The sequence below is a fragment of the Hippopotamus amphibius genome, chromosome 15, assembly GCF_030028045.1.
Source record: "Hippopotamus amphibius kiboko isolate mHipAmp2 chromosome 15, mHipAmp2.hap2, whole genome shotgun sequence".
In the NCBI taxonomy this organism is placed as follows: domain Eukaryota; kingdom Metazoa; phylum Chordata; class Mammalia; order Artiodactyla; family Hippopotamidae; genus Hippopotamus; species Hippopotamus amphibius.
In genome coordinates this window covers 13787520-13813967 of record NC_080200.1, presented here as the reverse complement: position 1 = coordinate 13813967, position 26448 = coordinate 13787520, and the positions used below count along the sequence as shown (strand labels likewise).

The 26448-nt window shown below is 37.9% G+C and overlaps 1 protein-coding gene and 1 pseudogene across 1 annotated transcript; both read left to right on the top strand.

Annotated features, from left to right (window-relative positions):
- The first annotated feature begins 10790 nt into the window (after positions 1-10790).
- Positions 10791-11759, top strand: LOC130836645 (olfactory receptor 7A17-like). The gene has a single exon (XM_057709001.1). The coding sequence runs from the start codon at positions 10791-10793 to the stop codon at positions 11757-11759; it is 969 nt and encodes a 322-aa protein (XP_057564984.1).
- Positions 11760-15043: 3284 nt separating this feature from the next.
- LOC130836247 (olfactory receptor 7A17-like) overlaps positions 15044-26448 on the top strand; it is a 38848-nt pseudogene continuing 27443 nt past the window's right edge.

Here is a 26448-nt window from a genome sequence, read left to right as displayed (position 1 = left end):
TTTTCTTAGTCTAACTAAAAATTTGTTAATTTTGTTTATCTTCTCAAAAATGACCTGTTAGTTTCATTGATTTCTTTAAATTGTCTTTATAGTCTCTATTTTATTTCTTTATGTGGTAATACTTATTTCCTTCATTCTGTTATCTTTGGATTTAGTTTGCTCTTCTTTTTGTATAGTTCCTTGATGTGCAAAGTAGGGGTTGTTCATTTGAGGTCTTTCTTTTACTTTAAGTGGGTCATTTATAGCTATAAACTTCCCTCTTAAACTGATTTTTCTGCATTTCATAGTTTTGGTATGTTGTATTTTCATTTTGGCTTGTTACAAGTCAGTTTATTTCCCATTTGAATTCTTTGCTGACTCATTGGTTATTAAGTAGTTTTTAAAACTTTCCACAGTCATGAATTTTTAGCTTTTTCTCCAGTTAGAACCGTTGCGGTTGGAAAAAACACTTGAGATATTTTCAGTCTTCTTAATTGTGTTAAGACTTGTTTGTGATCCAACATATAACCCTTTTGGACAGTGATTTGTGTGCACTTGTCACGAAATTATTCTGCTGCCTTTGGGTGGAATGTTTTGGACATACTTGTTAGGTTCATTTCATCTAAAGTTTATTAGTTCAAGTTAATTATTTCCATCATTGATTTTGTATGTACATGATCTATTTAATGTTATAAGTGGGGTATTAAATTCCCTGTGATTATTGCATTACTGTCTGTTTCTGCCTTCAAGTCAATAATTGTTTAATTGCTCTGACATTGCGTGTATATGTATTTACAATTTTATACCCTTTTGATTAATTGCCTCCTTTTGCAGTACAGAATAACCTTCTTTGTCTCTTGTTAAAGCTTCTCACTTTTACTCTGTTTTGTCTGATATTATAATTACAGTTACCCCTGATTTCTTTTAGTTTCTATTTTCATAGAATGTCTCTCTCTATTCATGCACTGTCAGTGTATATGTTTCTTTATAGCTGAAATGAGTCTCTTTTAGTCAATATTGTTAAATCTTTAAAAAAAATACATTCAGTAACTCTATGTGTTTTATTGCATAATTTAAACCATTTTTATGTAGTGTAATTATCAATAGGTAAGTACCTTCTGTTGCGACTGTTAACTGTTTCCTTATTGTTTTATAGTTCCTTTGTTACTTTCTTGGCCTCTTTCTGTCTTCCTTTGTGAATTGGTTAATTTTTTTTTTTTTTGGCACTGGTATGCTTTTATTTCTTTATCTATAACTTTGGTGAATCTACTATAAGTTTTTGCTTTTGGATTGCTATAAGGCTTTCAAACTACATATAATACTTATAGAAGCCTATTTTAAGATGATAATTTTGAATGCATAAAAAGCTCTACACATTTATCGGTCCCCTATATTTTAGGGAATGTGTTTCAATTCAAATATTTTTATATTATCTATTGACAAAATATCGCAGCTATCCTTTTTCTTAACACTTTTGTTTTTTAACCGTGACGTTAGAATTCAACATGATTTACATACTACAATTATAGTATTAAATTGTTTTGAATTTGACTATATATTTATCTTCACCAGTGATTTTTAACTATCATATGTTTCCATTTTCCATGTTACGAACTTGTGTTCTTTCATTGTAGCTTAAAGAACGTTCTTAGCATTTGGGGGAAGGCAGGTCTAGTGGTGATGAATTCCCTCAGCTTTTGTATTTTGGGGAAAGTTTTCTTCATTTCTAAAGTACAACTTTGCTGGGTGGAGTGATCTCAATTGACACATTTTTTTATTGAGCACTTTGACTATATCATGCCACACTCTCCTGGCCAGCAAGGATTCTGCTGAGAAATCTGCTAATAGAATTATTGGGGGTCCCTTTTATTTCATGAGATATTATTTCTTTTTCTTATTTCAAACTTATCTTTCCCTTTTAGTCTTGAGAATTTGACTATGCCACGTCTCAGTGGAGATCTCTTTGGGTGGAATCCGTCTGGGTATTTTGAAATTCATGTACCTATATGTCTATATCTTTCCACATAGTTGGAACTTTCAGCCACTATTTATTTTATTTCATTGTATTCTTTAATTTTTATGAGGCTGGTCGGGGTGCTGGGCTTTCCGACCTTTCAGAGCAGCGTGCACCACCCCAGCAAACACTGCACCCAGACGCAGCGGCACAGGTTCACCTGGAGGGCCACCTCCCCAAAGCTGGCTCACCCAGTACAGAGCAAGGCCAGGGCTCACCTGTGAAAGGTGAGCCATGATCTGCAGCTGCTGGTAGCTGTGGAAGTACTTGGCAGCCACCAGCTACCCACAGCCCTGGAGGGAAGAGGATGAGGCAACACTGGCAGAGGAGGAGGCAAAGAGAGGGTAGCCCCTGTCTAGTGCAATCAGCCTCACCACCACTGCGCTCCTGCCCTTGGCGGCTGGAAGGTACAGGTACCAGCAGAGGGCGTGTGCCTGTTACATGCAACCATCCAGCACAGAAGGTAAGAAGAGTTAGAAGAAACAGTGATTCACCAAGAAACAGCAGCTTTGCACATATTTCCGAGTAGATCATAGAAACATGGTGAAATAGCTGAAAGTGTGGAAAAATTCTTCCTGAAACTATGTGCAGCCAACATGAGAGAGTCAGTGTTTAGGTCCCTGCATAGAACAAAAGTAGGATGGTGGCCTCTCAAGGACTCTGCTCCCTGCGTGGGGCCCTGGGAGCAGATTTTCAAGACCACAACTCGCTATCTCCCAGGATCAGGTAATTTTGGACTTACTTCTTACCCCAGGAGATTCTCTGGAGTCCCAGGGAGCTTAGTAAATGCAGAACTTGGACGCAGTCATAATAGCTGCTGTGAATTGAGCATCTGCTCTGTGCCAGGTAATTTCCTATGAGCTCTGCATTATTACCAACGTTTCACACCAACTGCTTAGGAGGAATTTCCCCAGTTTATAGATGACGAAACAAAGGCCCCAAAATTTATTTCCTGTCAAGTGGGAGATACTCAAGAGGCTCCTGTAAACTTGCACATGCAGAAGCTGAATGACTGTATCTAACATTTGATCACCTTACATCAGACATATGATGGGAAGGAAGATTATTAATAGGAAGGGACTAAAGATACCCATACCTGATTCTAACACTTGGAGCACAGTCTAGATAGAGGAAGAGTGGTCCACACAATAGGACCCACAACACCGACAATGACTAGGAGTTTGTTACAAATGCAGAATCTCTGGGCCCCCCTAGTCCTGCAAAACCTGAATCTGTATTTAAGCAAAATATCCTAGTGATTCATGTATACACTGATGTTGGGAGAAGTGCTTGTTTAGAATAGGTTTTTTCTCAATTTCACAACTATTGATGCTTGTGCTGGATAATTCCCTGTGGTGGGGGCTGTCCTCTGCCTTGCAGTTTTCTGGTCTGCCTCCCTGTCTTCAACTCACTACGTGCCAGTAGCAGTTCCCCAAATATAAAAATCAAATATTTTCTCCAGTTATTCCCAAGTGTCCTCTGGAGGCAAAATCATCTCTGATTGAGAACCCCTAGCCTTGAGCATTAGAACAAAAAATAACTTGTGTTCTGTAAAAAAAGCACATTCCTTAGTTTATATCTTTGGGCCAATCACTTAACCCTTCTGAACCACAATCCTGCAAATTTAGAAGGAGGCTCAAAATTGTACATTCCTGACAGGATGGACTTTTGCAAAAAATGAATGGGACAATACGTATAAGATTCTGAGCTCAGCCCATGGTGTATTAAAATATCCCAACGTATCTTTTTTTTTAAAACTCTTTATTGGAATATAATTGCTTTACACTCTTGTACCTGTCTCTGAGGTACACCAAAGTGCATCAGCTGCATCGACACACATATCCCCATATCCCCTCCCTTGACTCCCCCCCACCCTCCCCGTCCTGGCCCTCCAAGGCATCTCCCGTGAAGTTGATCTCCTTTTGTTATACAGCAACTTCCCACTAGCTATCTATTTTACAGCTGGTAGTGTAAATATGTCTATGCTACTCTCTCACCTCGCCCCAACTTCCCCTTTGCCCCTCATCCAGCCCCGTGTCCTCAAGTCCATTGTCTACTTCTGTATCTCCACTCTTGCCTGTCACTGGTTTCATCAGTACCATTTCTTCAGATTCCATATATATGTGTTAGCACAACTGTGTCATAAATAAGGTACTAAATGCCAGCTCTTTGACTGTATTAAAAGCATGAAACTACTGATTGACGTGTCAAAAGCATTATGAAGCCAAGGGTTATTTTAACCACGGTTTTATAGCAAAAAAACAAAAAAACAAAAAACACAGCTCACTCCTTCATTGAAGAATAAATAATTTTCTGGAGATATTGGGAGCTGTGTTCCCACCATAAGCCAGTGTTTTCTAGGCCCAAAGGACCTAGTCAAGGCAGGTTCCTCAGGCTCAGCTTTGGAGAAATCTTTGACTCAGAGTTGTAAAAAGGTTCAACATTACACCTTTGGAAGCCAGAAGAGCCTATGGAGTAGTAATAAGCATTGGATACACCTGACGTCTAACCTGGTCTCTTGGGAACAGCAAATCAGCACAGAAAATTTCCATTCTGTCCAGACAAGTTCCCATGGGAAAATGTGCTCAGGGTTGGAGTAATAATGGAAAATGTGTTAATGAGCAGATACAGAGAATATACAGAGCTGTAAATGTCTCCACTGCTACAATATCTGAGCACGTTCAACCCTGAGCTGAAGGGGGCATGGTTTTTGCATTTGGGTTCCTAAGTCTGGCTCAGGGACCAGTGCTTCACTCTTTCCTTCTTTCTTGTCTGGAGACAGAGATTCAGTCTCCAACATCAAGCATCCAGGGAGGACTTGGACTTCCACAAAGAGACCTCACTCTCAGCCTTCCCTTCCAGGTGAGTACGAGAGCCCAACGGACACTGCAGGAGAAAGTCAGAGAGAATGAAACCCAAGAATATTTCCCTGAGGTCACCTGAAAACCTAAACATCTGGCCCAGAGTTGAGAGAGCTCCATGTGTATTTGATCAATTGACAAATTCATTTATAATCAATTTGTTTAATATGTTAAAAGAGAATTGTTTATCAGATTTAGTAATGCAATGATTATTACTGACAATTAAGTGATGGGAATGAAAATCTAGTTGGATGACATTCAAGAAGAAATGGGAAGCATAGTGGTGTCAGTAAAATTTGAACATTTCCAAGGACCTTTGCAGTTTAGGTGAGTAGGAAAATATACTATTAAATGAGGAGAGATTTGCAGTGAAGTGATGAAACTTTACTTTTTCTAATTTTTAAGATGGGGTGTATTTGAATATTTTCTGTATTAATTACAAAGGTCCAGATAAATGGAGGTAGCTATTCCCTTGCATCTCTAGTCCTTGACACACACATTTCAGAGAATCTTCTCTCACACTGAGTATTCACTTGAAAAAAATTTGCATTTCATATACAAACAGGCATGTGATAAAGGGCTTTACTTTGCAATTATTACCTGGAAGGCTGAATATATTTTGGGTCGTATTAGCCATTTAATTTCTCTATTGCAAATTGCCTGTGCAAGTTCTTTGTTCTATGTACTAGTTCCCGAGTGTTTTTATTCTTTTTTTTCCTGTATCATTTCCTTTATAATTTATTTAACCTATAGCTTCGAAAAGCCCAGGAACTGCACTCCAACACGTGGAAGAAGGGGAGAATAAGATGTATTTTAAATACCGTTAAATACCAAATCTTCTTGCTGAAAATAGAGATACATGTAGCTTTACTCTCCCCACTCTTTCCCTCCCCAACACACAGGTGCGTCAGGCCCCATTTCACGCGAAACTGCTCTAAGCTGCAACCACTTCCACTGCTCCAGATTCCCTATCCCATTCTCTCTTTATTCTTGTTTTTGATTGCATTCTTTCAAGCAAAGAATTATAATTTTAAAAAGAAGAAGTCTGTTATTTGCCATTTAATTCTCGTGTGTGTATAATTTATTTGTTTGGTTGTGTGAGTCTATATATAATTTGAGTGGTCAAATCTATCAGTTGGTCATATTTTGTCCTCCCTCCCCAGCATGTCAAACATAGAAAGTTTTTCCGCATCCTTAGGAGTAGTAAACTACCTTTTTTTTTTCTTGTCAAATGTCTTTAATTTATTTATTTTAAAAATTGAATTATAATTGACCTACAGTATCATATTAGCATCAGAGGTATAACTGTGATATTTTTATACATTACGAAATAATCAACACATTAAGTCCAGTTACAACCTGTAAAAAATTGTTACAAATTATTGACTGTATTGCCTATGTTGTACACATAATGTACTTATGTCCCTGTGACTTATTTATTTTATAGCTGGAATTTTGTACCTCTCAATCCCTATCTTATCTGTCCTCCCAGCCCCCTTCCCTCTGGCAATGACAAGTTTGTTCTCTGTATCAATGAGTCTGTTTCTGTTTTGCTATGTTTGTTTATTCATTTTGTTTTTTAGGTTGCACATATTTATATAAATTGCCTTCTTATTTCACATGTTTTTGCTTACTGCTTCCTTTTGCCTTTTGTGAGTAGATCTATTTTTAAAATGGCAATCGTTTGCTGCCATCTTATGGAACACATGGTTTTGCTAAGTCAACTAAATGTTGCTGATATCTTTTTCATAAGCATGTTTTAATCCATTTAGGTTTTTCTAGGTTGAAAATATAATTTTAGATATCGTTTCCTGCATTAATTGTTAAATCATATGTCCTATTTTTTTTTTAGTTTTTTGCCCATCTCATTTATTATTAAGACCTGTGTTAATATGCCTATTATTTTTTCATATTTTTTTCTTTCAAAGTTCATATTATTTTATTCTGTCTTGTTTAATAAACTTGTTTTGAATACAACATATTTAATCTGGTTTTATTTCCATTGCTATTCTTTTTATTTCATAAATTCTATTTTCTAAAAAAGTTGTTTCTGGATAAACACAACCTGTTGTGAAACCAGGAGATTGAACAACGTAGATGAGGTGGCTGCCCACTTGGATCTCACATTTTCATGGAGAAAGAAGATTACAATGAAACCAATGCATGTACCACAAATGTCCTCAAGTATAAATCAAATGAAGGAAAGGATACGTCTTTGTGCTATGTGTAGGATTTTATAGTATATCTTGTGGGGAGAAATTCACATGTGGGGTAAGAATCAGAAACAGAAGTAAAGTGTGACCTAAGGATTGGTCAGAAAGAGATCAAAATCCAAAGCCCAAAAATAACCAGAAAGACAGCAGGTAAGAAAAGTGAGAAGGGCCAGCCTTATCCACTATTGGACCATATAAAAATGTGTGGTCAAAAACATAGGAATAAATATGGAATAAAAATTCAGTCAGGGTCCTCATGTGGATACTGTGATGAGGCAAGTGGAGGAATAAAAGTACAGTCTGTGTGTGGTTCCTTGAGTCTGAGGTCACTTCGGCACCCACGCTGCTGCCTGTCCTCTCTGTAACCTGACTCTTCCCTTAGACTCTATATTTCTGCTCCCTCAGCAAAGACTAGCCTCTTTTAAAGGTATTCTCGCATTTGCCGCAGGGGATAAGAAACTTTTTAGGTTATGTCCCAGAGTAAAACATGCCTTTTACATGTGATCCAGCATGTGTGCACAGGCAGGCAAGAAATACACGTGTGTATGCGTGTGCATACACACACACACACACACAGCTGAACAAAGAGAATCAAAAACTCCTTACTATGTACAATGCACTCTGATACTTCTCTGTGTTTAATTTATTCTATTCCACTTTATTCTTACAAGCCACATGGTCTGATTCTCTTATAGGTCTGGATCTCAGAATATGGAAAACATTCCTTCAGCATGTCTTTCATAACTATGTTAGCATTTTCCTGCTTTTTATTCTCTCAGCAACAGCAATCCCTGAGAAAACACATTCTTTCATTCCTTTATGCAATCTGTGTTTATTCAGCTACTGATGCCAACTAAACTAAGTCTGGGGATTTATTGAATATATATAACATTGACACATACCTCAACATAATCACAGTCTAGATTAGAAATATGGAATTAATAAAATTTACACAATGATAACCCTTTATCTACATTATCACTAGAGAAAATGTCCTTTTTCTTTTTTAGAATAAATGTATTTATTTATTTATTCATTGGCCATGTGGGGTCTTTATTGCTGCATGTGGGCTTTCTATAGTTGCGACGAGCAAGGGCTACTCTTTTTTGTGGTGCGCGGGCTCCTCATTGCCATAGCTTCTCTTGTTGCGGAGCATGGGCTCTAGGCCCGTGGGCTTCAGTAGTTGTGGCACATGGGTTCTAAAGCACAGGCTCAATAGTTGTGGCACATGGGCTTAGTTCCTCCGTGGCATGTGGGATCTTCCTGGGGCAGGGATTGAACCCTTGTCCCCTGCATTGGCAGGTGGATTCTTAACCACTGTGCCACCTAGGAAGCCCAAAAGTGTCCTTTTTCTGTGGGAATATATATTTTTTAACCATACATCACAGCGTTTATTTTATTTTTTTAACATACAATAAACTGAATATATTTAGAGTGTACAATTTGGTATCCCAATCTCCCAATTCATTCCCCTCTCCCCCCAACCCTCCCTGCTTTCCTGTGGGAATATTTTTAAAGTTCATGTATGATATACCCAGACAATCTAAAAAAGGAGATGAAATTTTGAAGATAGATATGGGTGAAAAAATTCCAGATAGACCAGTGGTTGACTTTCCAAGCAATGGGAGGCAGTTTCATATACGGTTTGAGTCTTGAGCCTCTGGCATCAAGTGAAGCTGTGACACAGGTTCAATATTTATGACATTGATATGGGTGAAGTTAGCACGAGGGTGAAGTTGGTGGTTTGTTCAAGAGGAGTCAAGACTAGGGTTTGAAGCTGTGGAATTTGGGGTTCATTCCCTAGTGGGGAGTCACTGGGAGAGAGTTGCACCAGGGAGTTGGACAATCTGCTTCGTAATACAGAAAGATTTCTCTGGGTCAATGTAAATATTGGCTAGAGAGGTGTCAGCCTGTGATAGATGGGAAAGATGACAGGAAACTGGAATAAGAATGTGAAATTGAGAACCAAGTGTTGGGAAAGCAATGCAGACATTTGAAAGGAAGAAGAGGAAAAGTCAGTTAAATCTCATCGCCAGAGGTAACCATTCATTTACTACCAGGAAGTAACTATGCTAAGCTTTTTACATATATTGACTAAATCTGTCAACTACCTTAGGATGGGTACTGCTATCCCTACTATTTGAGTAAGGATATTAATGTTTAGAATGGTTCCAGTGGCTCTCCATGTTCAAACAGCAAACATGTGCAGATCCAACATTAAAATCTAGGGTTTTGCATTCAATATCACTTACAAAATCTTTTTCCAAATCATTTTTGAAATCCTCCACTTTTATTGTACTTTGTGTATTTCACTTTGTGAATTGTGGGTTTTCCATTTATTTGCTCGTTTTCCAAGTGGGATGTTCAATCTGTTGGATAGCTTGATAACGGAAACATATCACTCCTTTATTTTTCGGATAAAATGCTCTTTGCTGTTTTGCTATTTTGGGCATCATGGGGATAGAACAGAGGTTGGAATGTTGCCGAAACCAAGGAAGCTTTATCCTCACTACAAACTCTAGGGATCACCTGAGCTTATTAGATCTTTTCCCTCCACATATTCTTTTTTTTCCCCTCCTCTCAGTTTTTTTAAGGGATATTTTATTTTTCTTTAAATATTGGACACAAAATGGTCATAATAAAAAGGAGCCCCATGTGTACACGTCCATGGGAGACTTCACAATGGGAATTTGGGTATTATTTCTACAATTTTACAGGAAAGATAATCTAACATTGACAGCTTGCCTTGTGTCATTGTTTTCCTAATTATTGTGGCTGAGGGTGGCCTGGTAGTAGCGTCACGCTAGGAGGTGTGTGTGTGTGTGTGTGTATGTGTGTGTGTTGTGGAACATGAGCCGTTCTCAAGCTAGAGAAGGGGTACCTGAGCCCCTATTCTCCAATATCAGATGCTTATAATGCAGGTTCCAGAACATTAACTAACATATAAAAATAAGGAAAGGATTCATTTCTAATCACAGGATTTCTTGGAAACAAAATTAATAAGGTGCAAGTAATAATGTGAACTATGGACTCCCTGTGACTTGAAGTTTCAGCTTTAGCAGGGAGGATACCTTGTTCCTCCAAATTCTCTGACACCAGCTAGCATCACCCTCCCTCTTGCACATGCCTCTGGATACAATCGCTTACTCTTGAACCTTGATTTTTTGAAATGACTGCCTTTTCAGGGCCTTTGCCCTGCTTGTTCCCTCTGACCTGCGCACACTTCCCCCAGATAACCTCATGTCTACCACCCTCTTTTCCAAGAGGTCTCCAATCGAATATTTTCCAGTCTAACCTAATGACCAAGTGAAAAACAGTACCCCCTTTAACCATCTTCTTATGCTACCTGATTTCTTTTCTTTTACTTCATAGCATTAGTCACCATCTGATAATTTGTATGATATTTTCCGTATATTCTTTCTCCATTATTGAACTATAGTGACTATTGTCTCCAAGCACAGTGTACTCTTTGCCTAGATGTTGGTCAGAGCTCAAGTTGTATTCCCAAAATGTATGGCATATCTTCCTATTAAAAGTGTAGAATACATGAGCATGTGGACAAAAGGCTGAATGCACAATAAGGATTCCTATTCAGAGATGACACAGCAGATTCTTTGAAGGGGAAATTTTCATACAAAAATTATGGATACTGATTTTTAAGGCAAAATATAAATTGTAGAATTTCAGCTTTGCTTGCAACACCAATTTTTGAGAAACTTAGTCATGCTATTTTTGTTTCCTGGTCATCACCTCCAGCACATGGACCTAGGGAATGGTACACAAATTTCAGACTTTCTTCTTCTGGGATTATCAAAGGAACCAGAACTGCAGCCCCTCCTATTTGGGCTTTTCCTCTCCATGTACCTGATTACTGTGTTTGGAAACCTGCTCATCATCCTGGCTGTCATCTCAGACCCCCACCTCCACACCCCCATGTACTTCTTCCTCTCCAACCTGTCCTTTGTAGACATCTGTTTCACCTCTACCACCATCCCAAAGATGCTGCTGAATATACAGACGGAGAACAAAGTTATAACTTATGAAGGCTGCATCACCCAGATATACTTTTTCCTACTCTTTGCTGCACTGGAAAACTTTCTTCTAACTGTGATGGCCTATGACCGCTTCGTGGCCATCTGTCACCCCCTGCACTACACAGTCATCATGAACTCCCGGCTCTGTGGACTGCTGGTGCTGGTGTCCTGGGTAATAAGTGCCCTGAATTCCTTAACCCAAAGCTTAATGGTGCTGAGACTGTCCTTTTGTGCAGATCTGGAAATCCCCCACTTCTTCTGTGAAATTAATCAGGTGGTTCGACTTGCCTGTTCTGACACCTTTCTTAATGACACGGTGATGTATTCTGCGGCTGGGATGCTGGGTGGTGCCTCCCTCACTGGGATTCTTTACTCATACGCTAAGATAGTTTCCTCTTTACTAGGAATCTCATCACCTCAGGGGAAGTATAAAGCATTTTCCACCTGCATGTCTCACCTCTCAGTCGTGTCCTTATTTTATTGTACAATCTTAGGAGTGTACCTTAGCTCTACAGGTACCTACAGCTCACACTCAAGTGCAATCGCCTCGGTGATGTACACTGTGGTCACACCCATGCTGAACCCCTTCATCTACAGTCTGAGGAACAAAGACATAAAGAGGGCTCTGAAAAGATTCATTGAGATGGCAGCTATATAAGGGCCAGTTGTCCTGGGGCTGAACAAGTACCCATGGTTGTAGGGCACAAAGCCTCTAAACCAGAAATTTCTATTCCTTTTTAATATATATTTTCTGGAAGTATGGTGGGTTTATAATGTTTTTACTAATTTCTACTGTACAGCAAAGTGATTCAGTTATACATATATACATTCTTTTTCATATTCTCTATTATGATTTATCATAGGTTATTGAATATAGTTCTCTGTGCTATACAATATAGAACCTTGTTGTTTATCCATTCTATATATGATAGTTTGCATCTGCTAATCCCAAACTCCAAGCCCATTCCTCCCCCACAGCCCCTCCACCTTGGCAACCACAAATCTATTCTTTATGTCTGTGAGTTTGTTTCTGTTTCATTTGTGTCATATTTTAGATTCCATATATAAGTGATACAGTATTTGTCTTTCTCTTTTGGACTCACTTCACTTGGTATGATAATATCTAGGTCTATTCATAATGTTGCAAGTGGCGTTATTTCATTCTTTTTTATGGCTGAGTAATGTTCCATTTTTGTATGTATGTATGCATGTACACACACACACACACACACATCACTTATCCTTTATCCATTCATCTGTCAGTGAATGTTGGGGTGCATGTATCTATTCACATTATAGTTTTCTCTGGATATATGCCCAGGAGTGGGATTGCAGGATCACACGGCAACTTTATTTTTACTTTTTTGAGGATCATCCATACTGTTTTCCACAGTGGCTGCACCAACATACCTTCACATCAACAGTGTAGGAGGGTTGCCTTTTCTCCACACTCTCTCTAGTATTTGTTATTTGCGGACATTTAATGATGGCCATTCTAACCTTGTGAGGTGGTACCTCATTGTAGTTTTGATTTGCAAGAAATTGCTGTTCCTGATCAGATAGTTGAGTTATAATTTTAAATCCGTTTATTTAGTTGAACTCCCATTTCTTTGAATTGAACTCCTCTACATAATTTGTCACTCACTTTATTAAGCATCTGCTCTATATGATATATAGATAGTTTTTCCCTTTGTCCATATTCATAGATTCCCTAAGTTGTTCCCAAGCTTAGATCAGAAATATTTGAAAATTTCCATACCTTACACAGGACAATTTGGATTTCTTAAAAATATTTTTTTCTGAAATGACCTATATCATACTAAGTAATTTTACCTTGTTTTCCTGAAAGAATTCTTGTGAGTTGTATTACTGACAGAGGGAAAAACTATACTCATCAACTAAGCCCATTTATGTAACTTCGTGGCAGATGAAAATAGGAAGTTACAGATTTTACTTTAGTCCATCATTTTTTTCATTACCACTTTAACTACTGTTCTTCACAGTGTAGACTTCAACGTTGTGACATTTACGACCCATCCTATTGGTAGCGATGCTATTGGCTAGGAGTGTCTGAGGCCCTCACCTGAGCCTGCGTTACTTGTAGCAAAACCTCACAGACATTTTCCTGACCAAGTCCATGCTGTGGCTGGATTGAACCTTGTGGTCCTTAATACAATTGCAAGATGCACCTCGGCAATATCTGTAGGGGAACTTAAAATAAATTTATTATTCACAAGTCCTGGAGGGAACACATATTCCCAAAGGCCATGCAGGTCTGTCTTGGGTAGAAAGAGAGAGGGAGAGAGAGAGAGAACTAACTGGGGCTCTGCCTTTTTGGGTTCTGTGGGCAGAGTGGTTAGGATTCAGCTAGTTCATTTGACATGGGGTAGGGGGTGAGAAAGGGAAGCTGGGACGAAGTGAGAGAGTAGCCTTGACATATATACACTACCAAACATAAAATAGATAGCTAGTGGGAAGTTGCTGCATAACATAGGGAGGTCAGCTCAATGATGGGTGATGACTTAGAGGGCTGGGATTGGGAGGGTGGGAGGGAGTTGTGGGAGGGATGGGATATGGGGATGTATGTATAAATTCAGCTGATTTGGTATACAGCAAAAAACTGGCACAACTGTGTAAAGCAATTATATTCCAATAAAGAGCTTAAAAATAAATAAATAAATAAAAACAATTATAAAAATAAAATAAAACATAAGAGCAGAATTAGGGCGTGATCTGGGGAAAACAGGTTCACATATGTGGTTGGGTGTCAATTTACACAAGGTTTTCTAAAAGGACGACTTCAAGGGTGTGGGTGGCCCAGGTGATTATCTAGTGGCTGTGTCATATCGCTGTCAATATGTTTATTTGACATGATTTTCTTTGAAATGGATGCATCAGAAATCAAAAGCTGAGTTTCACTCACATTACAATCAGAAAGGTCAATGTCTGGCATTTATATTACAATCAAAAAGCTTAATGTAAGTCACTAACACTGCAAACAGACTACTGTGTCTTATAAATTCTCTCCTGGTTTTATTCATTTATTTATCTTGGTGTCCAGAATGCCTAACCTAGTCACTGGCAAGAATATTGTTAAATATATATCTGCCAGTGATGTCTACGTGGAAAGATGAACTGGCATAAATTGACCTGATATGATCTTAGTGTCAGAGAAGACCATAAATATGGGGAAGCAAAATGTCAAGCCACACATTTTGTTACTATGCACAATATTTCTTTTTCATGCTGTACATCTATTTATTAAAATATGGAAGACTGATGGCCATAGGTGAGGGGATTGATTCACTGAGGTGAAGATTTGTTACTGTATTTTATGTTTTATTACTGAAATATCTTCATGTTTCTGCTGAAAACTTCTAATGCTACCGACAAATATGACTCTTTCTATCGTTCTACAAAATGTCTCCCCTTTCCTAACATGTGTCATAAATACGAAAGGGATGGTGAATAAACAATGTCAATTCATCCATTTCCCATCTTCTTCACGCTCTGGAGTCTCTTCATTCCTCATGGTTAGGGGATAAGCCGCAAGACAGCATGCATGTGATTCAGGTCACCAGTTTTCCTGCAGGACCATGCATGTCGGTCCACCTCTCCTAGTCACCTAGAAGGGCGCCTCAAGGTTGTCACTTATTACTACAGTTATCTGAAATAAGCTTGAATAACAGAATGATCATGAAGGTTCTCTTCAAATATCAGAACATAAGCCAAGCATAAAAATGTGCAGATTAGTATAATTGCCCTCAGATCTGTTCATTTGGAATACTGTGTCAGTTAGCTCTTGCTGCATAACAAGCCATTGTACATCAAATTAGATAACATAATACCTTTATTATCAGATGAAATATGTACTGACTTCTATTGTGCTCCCATTAGTGTGTCGTCAGCTCAGTCTCTACCTTGTGTTTCTAAGGCTCATCCATGACGGTGAGTAAGGCTGTCGAGCTCTTGTCTCAAATCAATTTATGGTGTTTACTGTATCTAGGTTAATCTTCCATTTACAGAAAAAAATGAGTTTATCATGTGACTTACTTAAATTTATTAACTGATTCTATATCCATAAATTTCACTTGGCTTGCTTCTCAGTTAGAAGACATATCTCTCATTCCTGTTAAATGAGAACATGCTGTCTATGCTCTAGACCCAATCATTAGCCAAGCAGCAGCAGAGTTTTTTCAATTTAATTAAATTATTGGAGTATAATTACACACAATAAAATTCATATTCAAAGTGTACAATTTGATGAATTAAAGCAGTTATGAAAGCTAACAGAACATACTGCATATTTCCATTTGTGTATAATTTGACAGTGCCCATAGCTTTAGATGCTTTGTTATGTAATTTTGAATATTTTAAGCTCCCTGAGGCCCATTTTCCTTATTTCTGAAGTTAATGTGGAATACTAAATATAAATTCACATGGATGCTGTGAGAAATAAGTGAAATATTTGGAAGTTCTTTTTTTGTAGAAAAAGAACATTAAAGGGTAAATTATCTTTTATGTTGAAAGAAAACTTGAGAGAAAGTTGGAGAGAATAGAAATGAAAATAATGAACATTTGAATTAACATGAAATAAAAGAGTGTGGGAATATAGGCATGAAAATTTAAAGTAAAATGGGTGAACTCCATTTCCATAATAGATTACTCTCTAAATTAATGTCACAAAGATATCATGATCAAGCAACATTTACAATTATACAATAAGGATTTCACTAATAAGACACAATATCTTCAAATTGATTACTTTTTTTTTTCTCCTTGATGTGGGTTTTCAACATAAAATGCCCTTAACCAAGGTAAGCCAAAGCATGAATGAAGAGGCTTAAACTAAATTCTTGCAGACAAATTTTATTGAATAAATGTCTATATTAGATTCCTATTACTGTCATAAAATACTCCCACACTTGTGGCTTAAAATAAATAAATATATTCTCTTAAAGTTCTCAATGTCAAAAGTTTGAAATGGGTCTCACTGGGCTCATATTAAATGTCTGGGGAGGTGGTTCAAGATGGTAGCATAGGAAGATTCTAAACTCACCTCTACTCACGGACACACCAAATATACAGCTACAGGTGGATCAGTTTCTTCTGAAAAAGACCAGAAAACTAGGTGAATATCTCCTTCATAACAAAGACTAACAGGGCCACATCAAGATGGTAGGAGAAGCAGAGAAGTAGTCTCTTCAAAAACCCCACGCCTGTGGTTGGTGACCCACAAGTGGGCAGGATCTCACATTTTCACTAAGGGACAATGGGTTTGTGCCTTACGTCAGGCATGCCAACCCTCAGGACCTCCACCAGAGAGACAAGTCATCAAAATGCATGGCTTCGAAAACCAATAGGGCTTATGTCCAGGAGACCCAAATGTCAATGGGGAAAAGAAAGCCCCTTCTGAAAGAGCTTGTGTGCAGATTCACTCACCCTGGGACCCAGCACAAAAGCAGCAGTTTGAAAAACACCTAGAACATACATAAAGGAGATTCATTAGTTAATCAAAGCATCCACTGGGCATGCAGGGGCTTGTTGATATTTTCTCTGGGAATAGAGGCCCTGGCAGGCATCATCGTGTGCTCTCAATCTACCTTGTTAGCGCTGTGACTGCCAAGTTCCACTATTGCACTCCCTCTACCTTGCTAGTGACCAAGGGAATGCCCTACTCTCATGCTTTCCCTTCACCTCATGAAGCCAGCAGACTTTCTTAGAACTTGCATTTTCCCATGCCACAATAAGCCTGGGAAGCTGGTCCCAGCCAACACTCTCCCATGCCCCCACTATTGTCAGTGCACTCGCCCCACCCATGGGCTCTCCCATAGCCCTGCTGCCCTTGGAGGGCTCACTTGCCCATGGCTACCCACATCCCCACTGCAGCCAGTGGGCTTAACCTGGCTCTGGACTGTCCTGAAGCCCCACTGAAGGCAGAAGACATCCCCTGCACCCACAATTTTCCAAGGCCCTAATGAAGCTAGGGGCTTCCCCTGGTCTAGAATTTATAGCAGCCTAGCTGAAACCAGAGAGTTTGACCCACTCTTGTGCTCATCCAAGCCCTCCTTCAGGTGAGCTTGCCATATGCTCCTGTGCTTCCCACTACAGCTGGTGGGCTTGCACCAGACCTTGACTCCCCTGCAGATGCCCTGCATCCAGCAGGCACACACAGTACACACAGGATATGCCTCTTGAGCACCTGGCATGGTGACCAGGGGGCCTGTGTTTGGGGAGCCATGGGACTGAAATAATCAGACAAACAGTTCTGAGCAGGCTACTACCTCCGAGGTACAATACGCAAAGTAGACTGAAACGCTCCTCTAAGTCTTCCTTTGGAAAAGGCCATTCACTTGTCCTGGAGCCTCAGCCTGAGGGGCAGGCTTTATGTAAATCACACTTCTAGAGGCAATGGAGGACCTCTTATAGTACAAAGCTGAGGGATGCTATCTTTGTGCTCTCCCTTGGCCTCACCACAGCTCACTGGTAAACTTCCAAAAAAGATTGTATATATGCATCTGGATCCCCAGTTTTAACCAAGTAGACACCTCTTATGCCTGGTCTGTCTGCCAGGAGGGTTTACAATGGTGGTCCCACAGAACTATAAATATTCACATATTTTAATAGCTGCTGCCTGAGGATCTATCTTCCTATCAACCTGAAACTGCATACTGACTGAGATCCCTTCCTTTGGAATACTGACAAGGCTTGGCATCATCTCCAAAACTGGAACCAAACGGAAGTCACAGAACTGAAGAACAGAAACTTGAAAAGAAAAGAAAAGAAAAAAAGAAAAGAAAAGAAAAGGAAAGAAAACCACTAGAAAGTTTCAACCACAGACCAGATGACATGATATAAGAACAGATCAGCAGCCTGGAAGACAGGGTAGTACAGCTCACCCAAACAGGGCAGTAAAAAGGAAAAGAAAAGACAAAATAAATCTAGTTTAAGATAGCTAGTGGGAAGATGCTGCATAACACAGGGAGATCAACTTGATGATTGGTGATGACTTAGATGGGTGGGGTAGGGAGTGTGGAAGGGAGACTCAAGAGGGAGGGGATATGAGGACATATGTATACATACAGCTGATTCACTTTGGTGTACCTCAAAAGCTGGTACAAGAGTGTAAAGCAATTATATTCCAATAAAGAGCTTTTTTAAAAAAAGAATAAGATACACTATAATTAAAATGACAAAAGTTAATGTAGAGCTTTAAGAGCACCAAGAGGAAAAAAAGAAAAAAGAATTGCTTCATACAAGGACACTTCTATCACCCTAGCAAAGTTATCATTCAGAATTGGAGACTCAAATAGCTTCAGAGATAAGCAAAACTATTGGTTTGTCATATATGGCTTTTATTATGTTTGAGGTAACTTCCTTCCATGCCCACTTTCTGGAGAGTTTTTATCATAAATGGATGTTGAAACTCTCAAAAGCTTTTTCTGCAATTATTGAGATTATTATATGGTTTTTATCCTTCAATTTGTTGATATGATGTATCACGTTGATTGATTTGTGTATATTGAAGAATCCTTGCATTCCAGGGATAAACCCCACTTGATCATGGTGTATGATATTTTTAATGTGATGTTGGGTTCTATTTGCTAGCATTTTGTTGAGGATTTTTGCATCTATATTCATCAGTGATATTGGCCTGTAATTTTCTTTTTTGTGACTTCTTTGTCTGATTTTGGTATCAGGGTGATGGTGGCCTCGTAGAATGAATTTGGGAATGTTCCTCTTTCTGCTATATTTTGTAAGCATTTAAGAAGGATAGGTGTTAGCTCTTTTCTAAATGTTTGATACAAGTCTCCTGTGAAGCCATCTGGCCCTGGACTTATGTTTGTTGGGAGATTTTTAATCACAGTCTCAATTTCAGTGCTTGTGATTGGTCAGTTCATATTTTCTATTTCTTCCTGGTTACATCTTGCGAGATTGTCCTTTTCTAAGAATCTATCAATTTCTTCCAGTTTATCCTGCTTATTGGCCTATAGTTGCTTATATTAGTCTCTCATGATATTTTGTAATACTGCAGTATCGGTTGTTACTTCTTTTTCATTTCTAATTCTGTTGATTTGCGTCTTCTCCCTTCTTTTTTCCTGATGAAGCTGGCTAATGGTTTATCAATTTTGTTTATCTTCTCAAAGAACCAGCTTTCAGTTTTATTGATCTTTGGTATTATTTCCTTCATTTCTTTTTTGTTTATTTCTTATCTGATCTTTATGATTTCTTTTCTTCTGCTGACTTTGGGTGTTTTTTTTTTGTTGTTCTTCTCTCTCTAATTGTTTTAGGTGTAAGTTTAGGTTGTTTATCTGATATTTTTCTTGTTTCTTGAGGTAGGGCTGCATTGCTATAAACTTCCCTCTTAGAACTGCTTTTGCTGCATCCCATAGGTTTTGGGCCGTTGTGTTTTCGTTGTCATTTGTTTCTAGGTATTTTTTGATTTCCTCTGTGATTTCTTCAGTGATTTCTTGGTTATTGAATAACGTATTGTTTAGCCTGCATTTGTTTGTATTTTTGACAGTTCTTTTTCCTGTAATTGATATCTAGTCTCATGGTATTGTGGTCGGATAAGATGCTTGATAGAATTTCAATTTTCTTTAATTTACTGAGGATTGATTTGTGACCCAAAATGTGATCTATGCTGGAGAATGTTCCATGTGCACTTGAGAAGAAGGTGTGTTCTGTGGTTTTAGGCTGCAATGTCCTTTAAAAATTATTAAGTTGTGATGGTCTAATGTGTCATTTAAAGCTTGTGTTTCCTTATTTATTTTCTGTTTGGATGATCGGTCCATTGGTGTAAGTGGGTTGTCTCCTACTCTTCTTGTGTTATTGTCAATTTCCCTTTTTATGGCTGTTAGCATTTGCTTTATGTACTGAGGTGCTCCTATGTTCAGTGCATAGATATTTACAATAGTTATATCTTCTCCTTGGATTGATCCATTGATCATTATGTTGTGTCCTTCCTCATCTCTTGTAATAGTCTTTACCTTCAAGTCTAATTTGTCTGATATGAGTATTGCTACTCCAGCTTTCTTTTGACTTCCATTTGCATGGAATATCTTTTTCCATTCCCTCACAGTCTGTATGTGTCCCTAGGTCTGAAGTGGGTTTCTTGTAGGCAGCATATATAAGGGTCTTGTTTTTGTATCCATTCAGCCAGTGTGTGTCTTTTGGTTGGAGCATTTAATCCATTTACATTTAAGGTGATTATTGACATGTATGTTGCTATACCATTTTCTTAATTGTTTTGGGTTTGTATTTGTAGGTGTTTTCCTTCCCTTGTGTTTCCTTCCTAGAGAATTTCCTGTAGCAATTGTTGTAAAGCTGGTTTGGTAGTGCCGAATTCACTTCACTTTTGCTTGTCTGTAAAACTTTTGATCTCTCCATCAAATCTGAACGAGATTCTTGCTGGGTAGAGAGTATTCTTGACTGTTGGTTCTTCTCTTTCAAGGCTTTAAGTATATCCTGCCACTCCCTTCTGGCCTGCAGAGTTTCTGCAGAAAGATCAGTTGTTTACCTTATAGGTTTTCCCTTATATGTTATTTGTTGTTTTTCTCTTGCTGCTTTTAATATCTTTTCTTTGTGTTTAATTTTTGTTAGTTTGATTAATCTGTGCCTCAGTGTGTTTATCCTTGGGTTTATTCTGTATAGGACTCTCTGCACTTCTTGGACTTGATTGACTATTTTCTTTCCCATTTTGGGGAAGTTTTCCACTATAACCTCTTCAAGTATTTTCTCAGACCGTTTATTTTTTCCTTCTTCTTCTGGGATGCCTATGATTGGAATGTTTGTAGGCTTAATTTTGTCCCCAAGGTCTCTGAGACTGTCTTCCATTCTTTTTATTCTTTTTTCTTTTTCCTGCTCTGTGGTAGTTATTTCCGCCATTCTATATTCTAAGTCACTTACACATTTTCTGCCTCACATGTTCTGCTGTTTGTATCATTTAGACTATTTTTAATTTCAGTTATTGTGTCGTTCATTACTGTTTGTTTGGCCTTTAGTTTTTCTAGGTCTTTGTTAAATATTTCTTGTATTTTCCTTATTTTGTTTTGCGATTTCAGATCATCTTTACTATCATTACTCTGAATTCTTTTTCAGGCAATTTTCCTATTTCCTCTTATTTGTTCTTGTGGGTTTTATCTTGCTCCTTTGCCTGCATGGTGTTTCTTTGTTTTCTCATTTTTTCTACTTTAAAGTATTTGCTGTCTCCTTTTCCTATGTTACCTAGTAGTCATTCCTCTTGTTTCTGTTCTCTGCCCCCTGTGGTGGGGTTGGCTTGACTGTCTTGAGTAAGCTTCCTGATGGAAGGGTCTGATTCCTGCTTTCTGGTGTGTGAATCTGAGTCTTTTCCCTCTGACGAGCAGGGCCGTGTCAGGTGGTGTGTTTTATGGTATCTGTGAACTTAATATGGCTTTAGGTAGTCTGTGTGCTAATGGGTGGGTATGTGTTCCTATGTTGTTTTTAGTTTGGTGTAAGGTATATCCAGCAGTGGCATTTGGAGGCAGTCAGTTGAAGCTGGGCCTTAGGCTCTGATAGAGGCCTCTATGAGAATTCTCTGTGATTAATCTTCCCTGTGGCTGAGGACTCTCTAATGGTCTAGTGTCCTGGACTTGGTGCTCCCTCCCCAGAGCCTCAGACTTGACTTCTGGTCGAGGAATCCAGACTCCAGAGGTCACTGGTGCCAGTTACGTCAGTATCTTTGCAGTCTTTTTTGGTGTCCAAGGTCCTCTGCTAGTGTTCAGCCATTTTTCTGTGGGAATTATTGAATCCTTTGAAGTGTTCCTGATGCCTCTGTAGAGAGAGATGCACTCCACATCCTGTTACTTTGCCACTACCTTTTCTCCCCTCAGCTGTTTTTCATATATACTTTTTTTTTCATAGCATCAGTCACCATGTAACATCATATATGATATTTATTTTTTTATATTCTCCCACTATTATATGCTTTAGTCTTTGTTGCAGTTGCTGATACCTTTTGCCTAGAAGATTGTCAACACTCAAAACATATCCCTCAAAGGCTTAAAAGAATTTCTCAAAACTGTTCAATATATAATCTCTTTGGGAAAAGTCTGAGAACTTTCTCCTCATCATAATCAATCTAGGACTAACTGGGCACTTTATATCTTTTTTTCCATTCATATCTATATCCTTTCCCTCTATCTAATAGAATCTTAGTCAGAGATGTCATGAAAGATCTCTTAAAGGGAATAATTTACACAAAAAACTGATTTCTTGAAAGCAAAATATAAATTTTAACATGTGATCTCTCAGGAATGCCCATTTGTGTAAAATTAATTAATTTTTTTTCATTTCTAGTCATCACCACCACAATATGGTATCAGGTAACTAAACACACAATTCAGAATTTTTTTCTTCAGAGATTAGTAAAGGAACCAGAACTACAGTCTCTCATATTTGGAATTTTCCTCTCCATGTATCTGATCATTATGTTTGGAAATCTGCTCATCATCCCGGATGTCACTTCAAAATCTCACCTCCACACACCCAGGTACTTTTTACTCTCAAACCTGTCCTTTGTCGATATCTGTTTCACCTCAACAAAAACCCTAAAGGTGCTAGTGAATATACAGACCAAGAACAAAGCTATAACCTATGAAGGCTGCATCAGCCAGATGTATTTTTATGTACTCTTTGCAGTGTTGAATGACTTTTTCCTTGCTGTGATGGCCTATGAACACTTCTGTACTTCTGACTTTCTGTACAGACTTGGAAATCTCCCACTTTTTCTGTGAAATCAAGCAATGTGTCTGACTTGCCTGTTGTGACAAGTTTCTTAATGACACAATTACGTATCTTACGGCAGTGCTGCTCACTGATTGTCCCCTGGCTGGTATTCTTTACTCTTATTTTAAGATAGTATTCTCCATACATGGAATCTCATGAGCTCAGGGCAAGTACAAAGCATTTTCTACCTGTGTATCTCAGCTCTCAGTTGTCTCCTTATATTATTGTTAAAGCCTAGGAGTGCACCTAAGCACTTCAGCTACCCACAGCTCATGTTCAAGTGTAACAGCCTTGGTGATGTATGCTGTGGTCACACCCATGCTAAATCCCTTCATCTACAGTCTCAGGGACAAGACATTAAGAGGGCTCTGAAAAGAGTTGCTCAGATGGCAATTAAAGAAGGGAAATTGTTCTCTGTCTGAATAAGAGCCCTTGAAAGTCTCAAAACAAGAAATTCCTATTCTTTGATCAGATTCTTGGTATGAAACTTACTCCTTCAATTTATTTCCTGGAATTTCAATTTCTTTTACTTTAACCCTTTATACAATTTACAGAACTTACTTGCTGAAGATTTCCAGTCTGATGTATAGACAATTATCCCCTTTTTCCATCCTCCTACTTTCACAAATTTTTCCTAGCCTTAGGACAGAAATACTAGGAAATTGCCATTTATGTTATGGGGCAACATGGATTACTTAAGAATAATTTCTTCTCAAATGACATATATTATCCAAAATATTTTTCTGTAGGTTTCCTGAGAGAATAGTCATGCTTTTATGAAAAAAATGCACATGATGACTCAGCCCATTTATGGGCTTACATTTATGTGATTACATTTCACTGAAAATCTTAAACCACAGTTTTCACTTTGGATCCATAATTCTTTTCTATTTTTCTACCTTAACTCTCTTTCTGATAATGTAGACTCTATATGCCATTGTGTTTTATAACTGGTCTCATGGTTCTCCTGTCTTATTCTTCCCAGTGTCCACAATGCCTACAATAGTCACTGACAAAAAAGCAGTTATTAAATATAATCTCCCCATGGACTCTATATGAAAAGACAAATTTGAATAAACAGATTTTCCTAATAATCATCTTAGTGTCAGAGATGATCTTAAATATGAAGAAGCAAAATTTTAAATCACACATTTTATTCTATGCAACATATTTCTTTTTCATGATGTATATATACTCTTTTTTTGTCTCTCTTTTTTTTAAAAGCTCTTTATTGGAAAATTTTTGCTTTACACTGTTGTGGCAGTTTTTGCTCTTTAAATTATGTAATATTGGTGCCCACCAGTGAGGGGGTTTATTTGTTTAAATGAAGTATTGTTTGGTACATTTTATATTCTGCTACATAACCATTGTCCTATTTTTGCTTGAAAACTTCTAGTGAAACCTACAATTATGACTCTATTGCTCTAGGAAATATCTCCACTTTTGTAAATATTGTCATAACTACTAAAGGGACAGTGAATAAACAATATCTATAACATTCTCTATCTCCTTCATGCTCTGGAATCTTTCAATCTTCATGATCAAAAATGACATACAAGATGGTATGTAGGAGAAGTAACTCTGCTCTACCCTTGGTGGGATTGTAATGTGGTGCAACTACCATGGAGAACAGTATGGATGTTCCTTAAAAAACTAAAAATAGAGTTTCTATATGATACAGCAATTGCAGTCCGGGGCATATATCCAGAGAAAACTCTAATTTGAAAAGATGCATGCCCCCCCAATGTACATAGAAGCACTATTTACAATAGCCAAGACTCGGAAGCAATCTAAAAGTCCATCCACAGATGAATGAATAAAGAAGATGTGGTATAGAGAACTGATATAGATGTAGATGTAGATGTTGGTGTAGATGTAGATATAGATATTGTAAAGCTATAGCTACCATAGATAGTTATTCCTTTGATGAATCTGGATAAGTCAGTTGAAAATCTCCTGGAAAGGAGTCACCATTCTAGGTGCTGTTAATAACATTCATGATCTTTGGGAAGAAGTCAATATATATGTTTGTATATATTGTCAATATATATATGTGTGTGTATATAATGCTATTTGCAACAACATGGATGAATTTTGAGATTCTCACAGTATTTCAAACTGTTTCATTATTATTATTCTGTTGTGGTTATCTGTGACCACTGATCTTTGGCGTTACTATTGCATTTGTTTGGGAATCTATGAGCTGCACCCATTGCAGATAGTGAATAAATGTTGCGTGTGTTCTGACTGCTTCACCAACCAACCAGTCTCTCTCCCTCCCCCTCTTTAGGCCTTCATATTCCCTGAGGAATAATGTAGATCTCAATATACTAGTGTGTTAAACCTGGACACTGTGTTTTATTCTCATTAGGATTCTGGTTTTGTTTTGTTTGTTTATTTGTTTTAGCTTAGTGTCCAAAGAATTTACCTTAGTCACTGGCAAATGATTATCAGCATTTCTTCAGGAGGAGTCTTTATTGCCAGAAAAATTTTAGTAAATATATTGACCCAATATGAACTTAGAGCCATAGATGACCTCAAATATGATGAAGAAAAATTTTAAATCATATATTGAATTACTATGCAAAATATTTCTATTTTCATGGTGTACATCTCTTCATTGGAACATGGATGTCTGTAGTCCATATATAAGTCTTTTTATATATGGGTGAAAATTAATTGGCACATTTTATAGTTTTATTGATTTATATTCTTTTTTTCTGCTTCAAAACTTTCAGTGTTGCCTGTAGTATGACTCCTTTGGTTGCTCTAAAGGGAATATGTTCCCTCTCCTACACTTTGTCATGACCACCAAAGGAGTAGTGAATGAACGTTATCCATCTCACCCATTATATGTCACCTTTATGCTCAGGAATATTTTCATGCTTATGTTCAAAAAGTTCCTCAAGAGAAATTGAATTCATGTCCATTCACATGAATCAAGAGCACCAGTCTTCCTACACAGACATGCATGACCTTTCAACCACTTCTGGTGACTTGGAAAGGAGCCCTGATGAGACAGTTTTTAATACAGTCATCGGAAATAACAGAGTAGCTAAGAATGCTGTTCTCCAAAAATAAAAAAAAAAGCCAAGAATAATTAGCAGCAGATTATTATCATTGTTATAACTTATATTCACTTTGATCATTGTATCAGTTAGCTATTACTGCATAACAAGCTATCCTAAAAGTAAATGATATAGCATAATTCCTTTTTTACAAAATGATAATGGATGGTGTGACATTGTTTGAAGCTCTGCTGTTCTCCTCAGGAGTCAGCTATGAGTCTCTACATCTGTTTCTAAGGCTCATTAATAATGTGTATAGCTAGGGTGCACGTCACCCTAGAATCACTATACAACCAGCTTATTCTATTTTTATATCTACATTCATCTTGTATGGTACAGAGAAGAAAGAATAGCAAGTGTGAATTCCTTAACTGGCTTCTACTGTTCCTATAACCATATATGACAATTTTCTTTCTTCCCAGGTAGAAGAGATACCTCTTATCAATACCCAGTATAAATCACCTACTTGTGCACTAGTTACTACTCAAATGCATGCAATGTTGTATTTTTCCTTCTAAGAAATTTATTGGA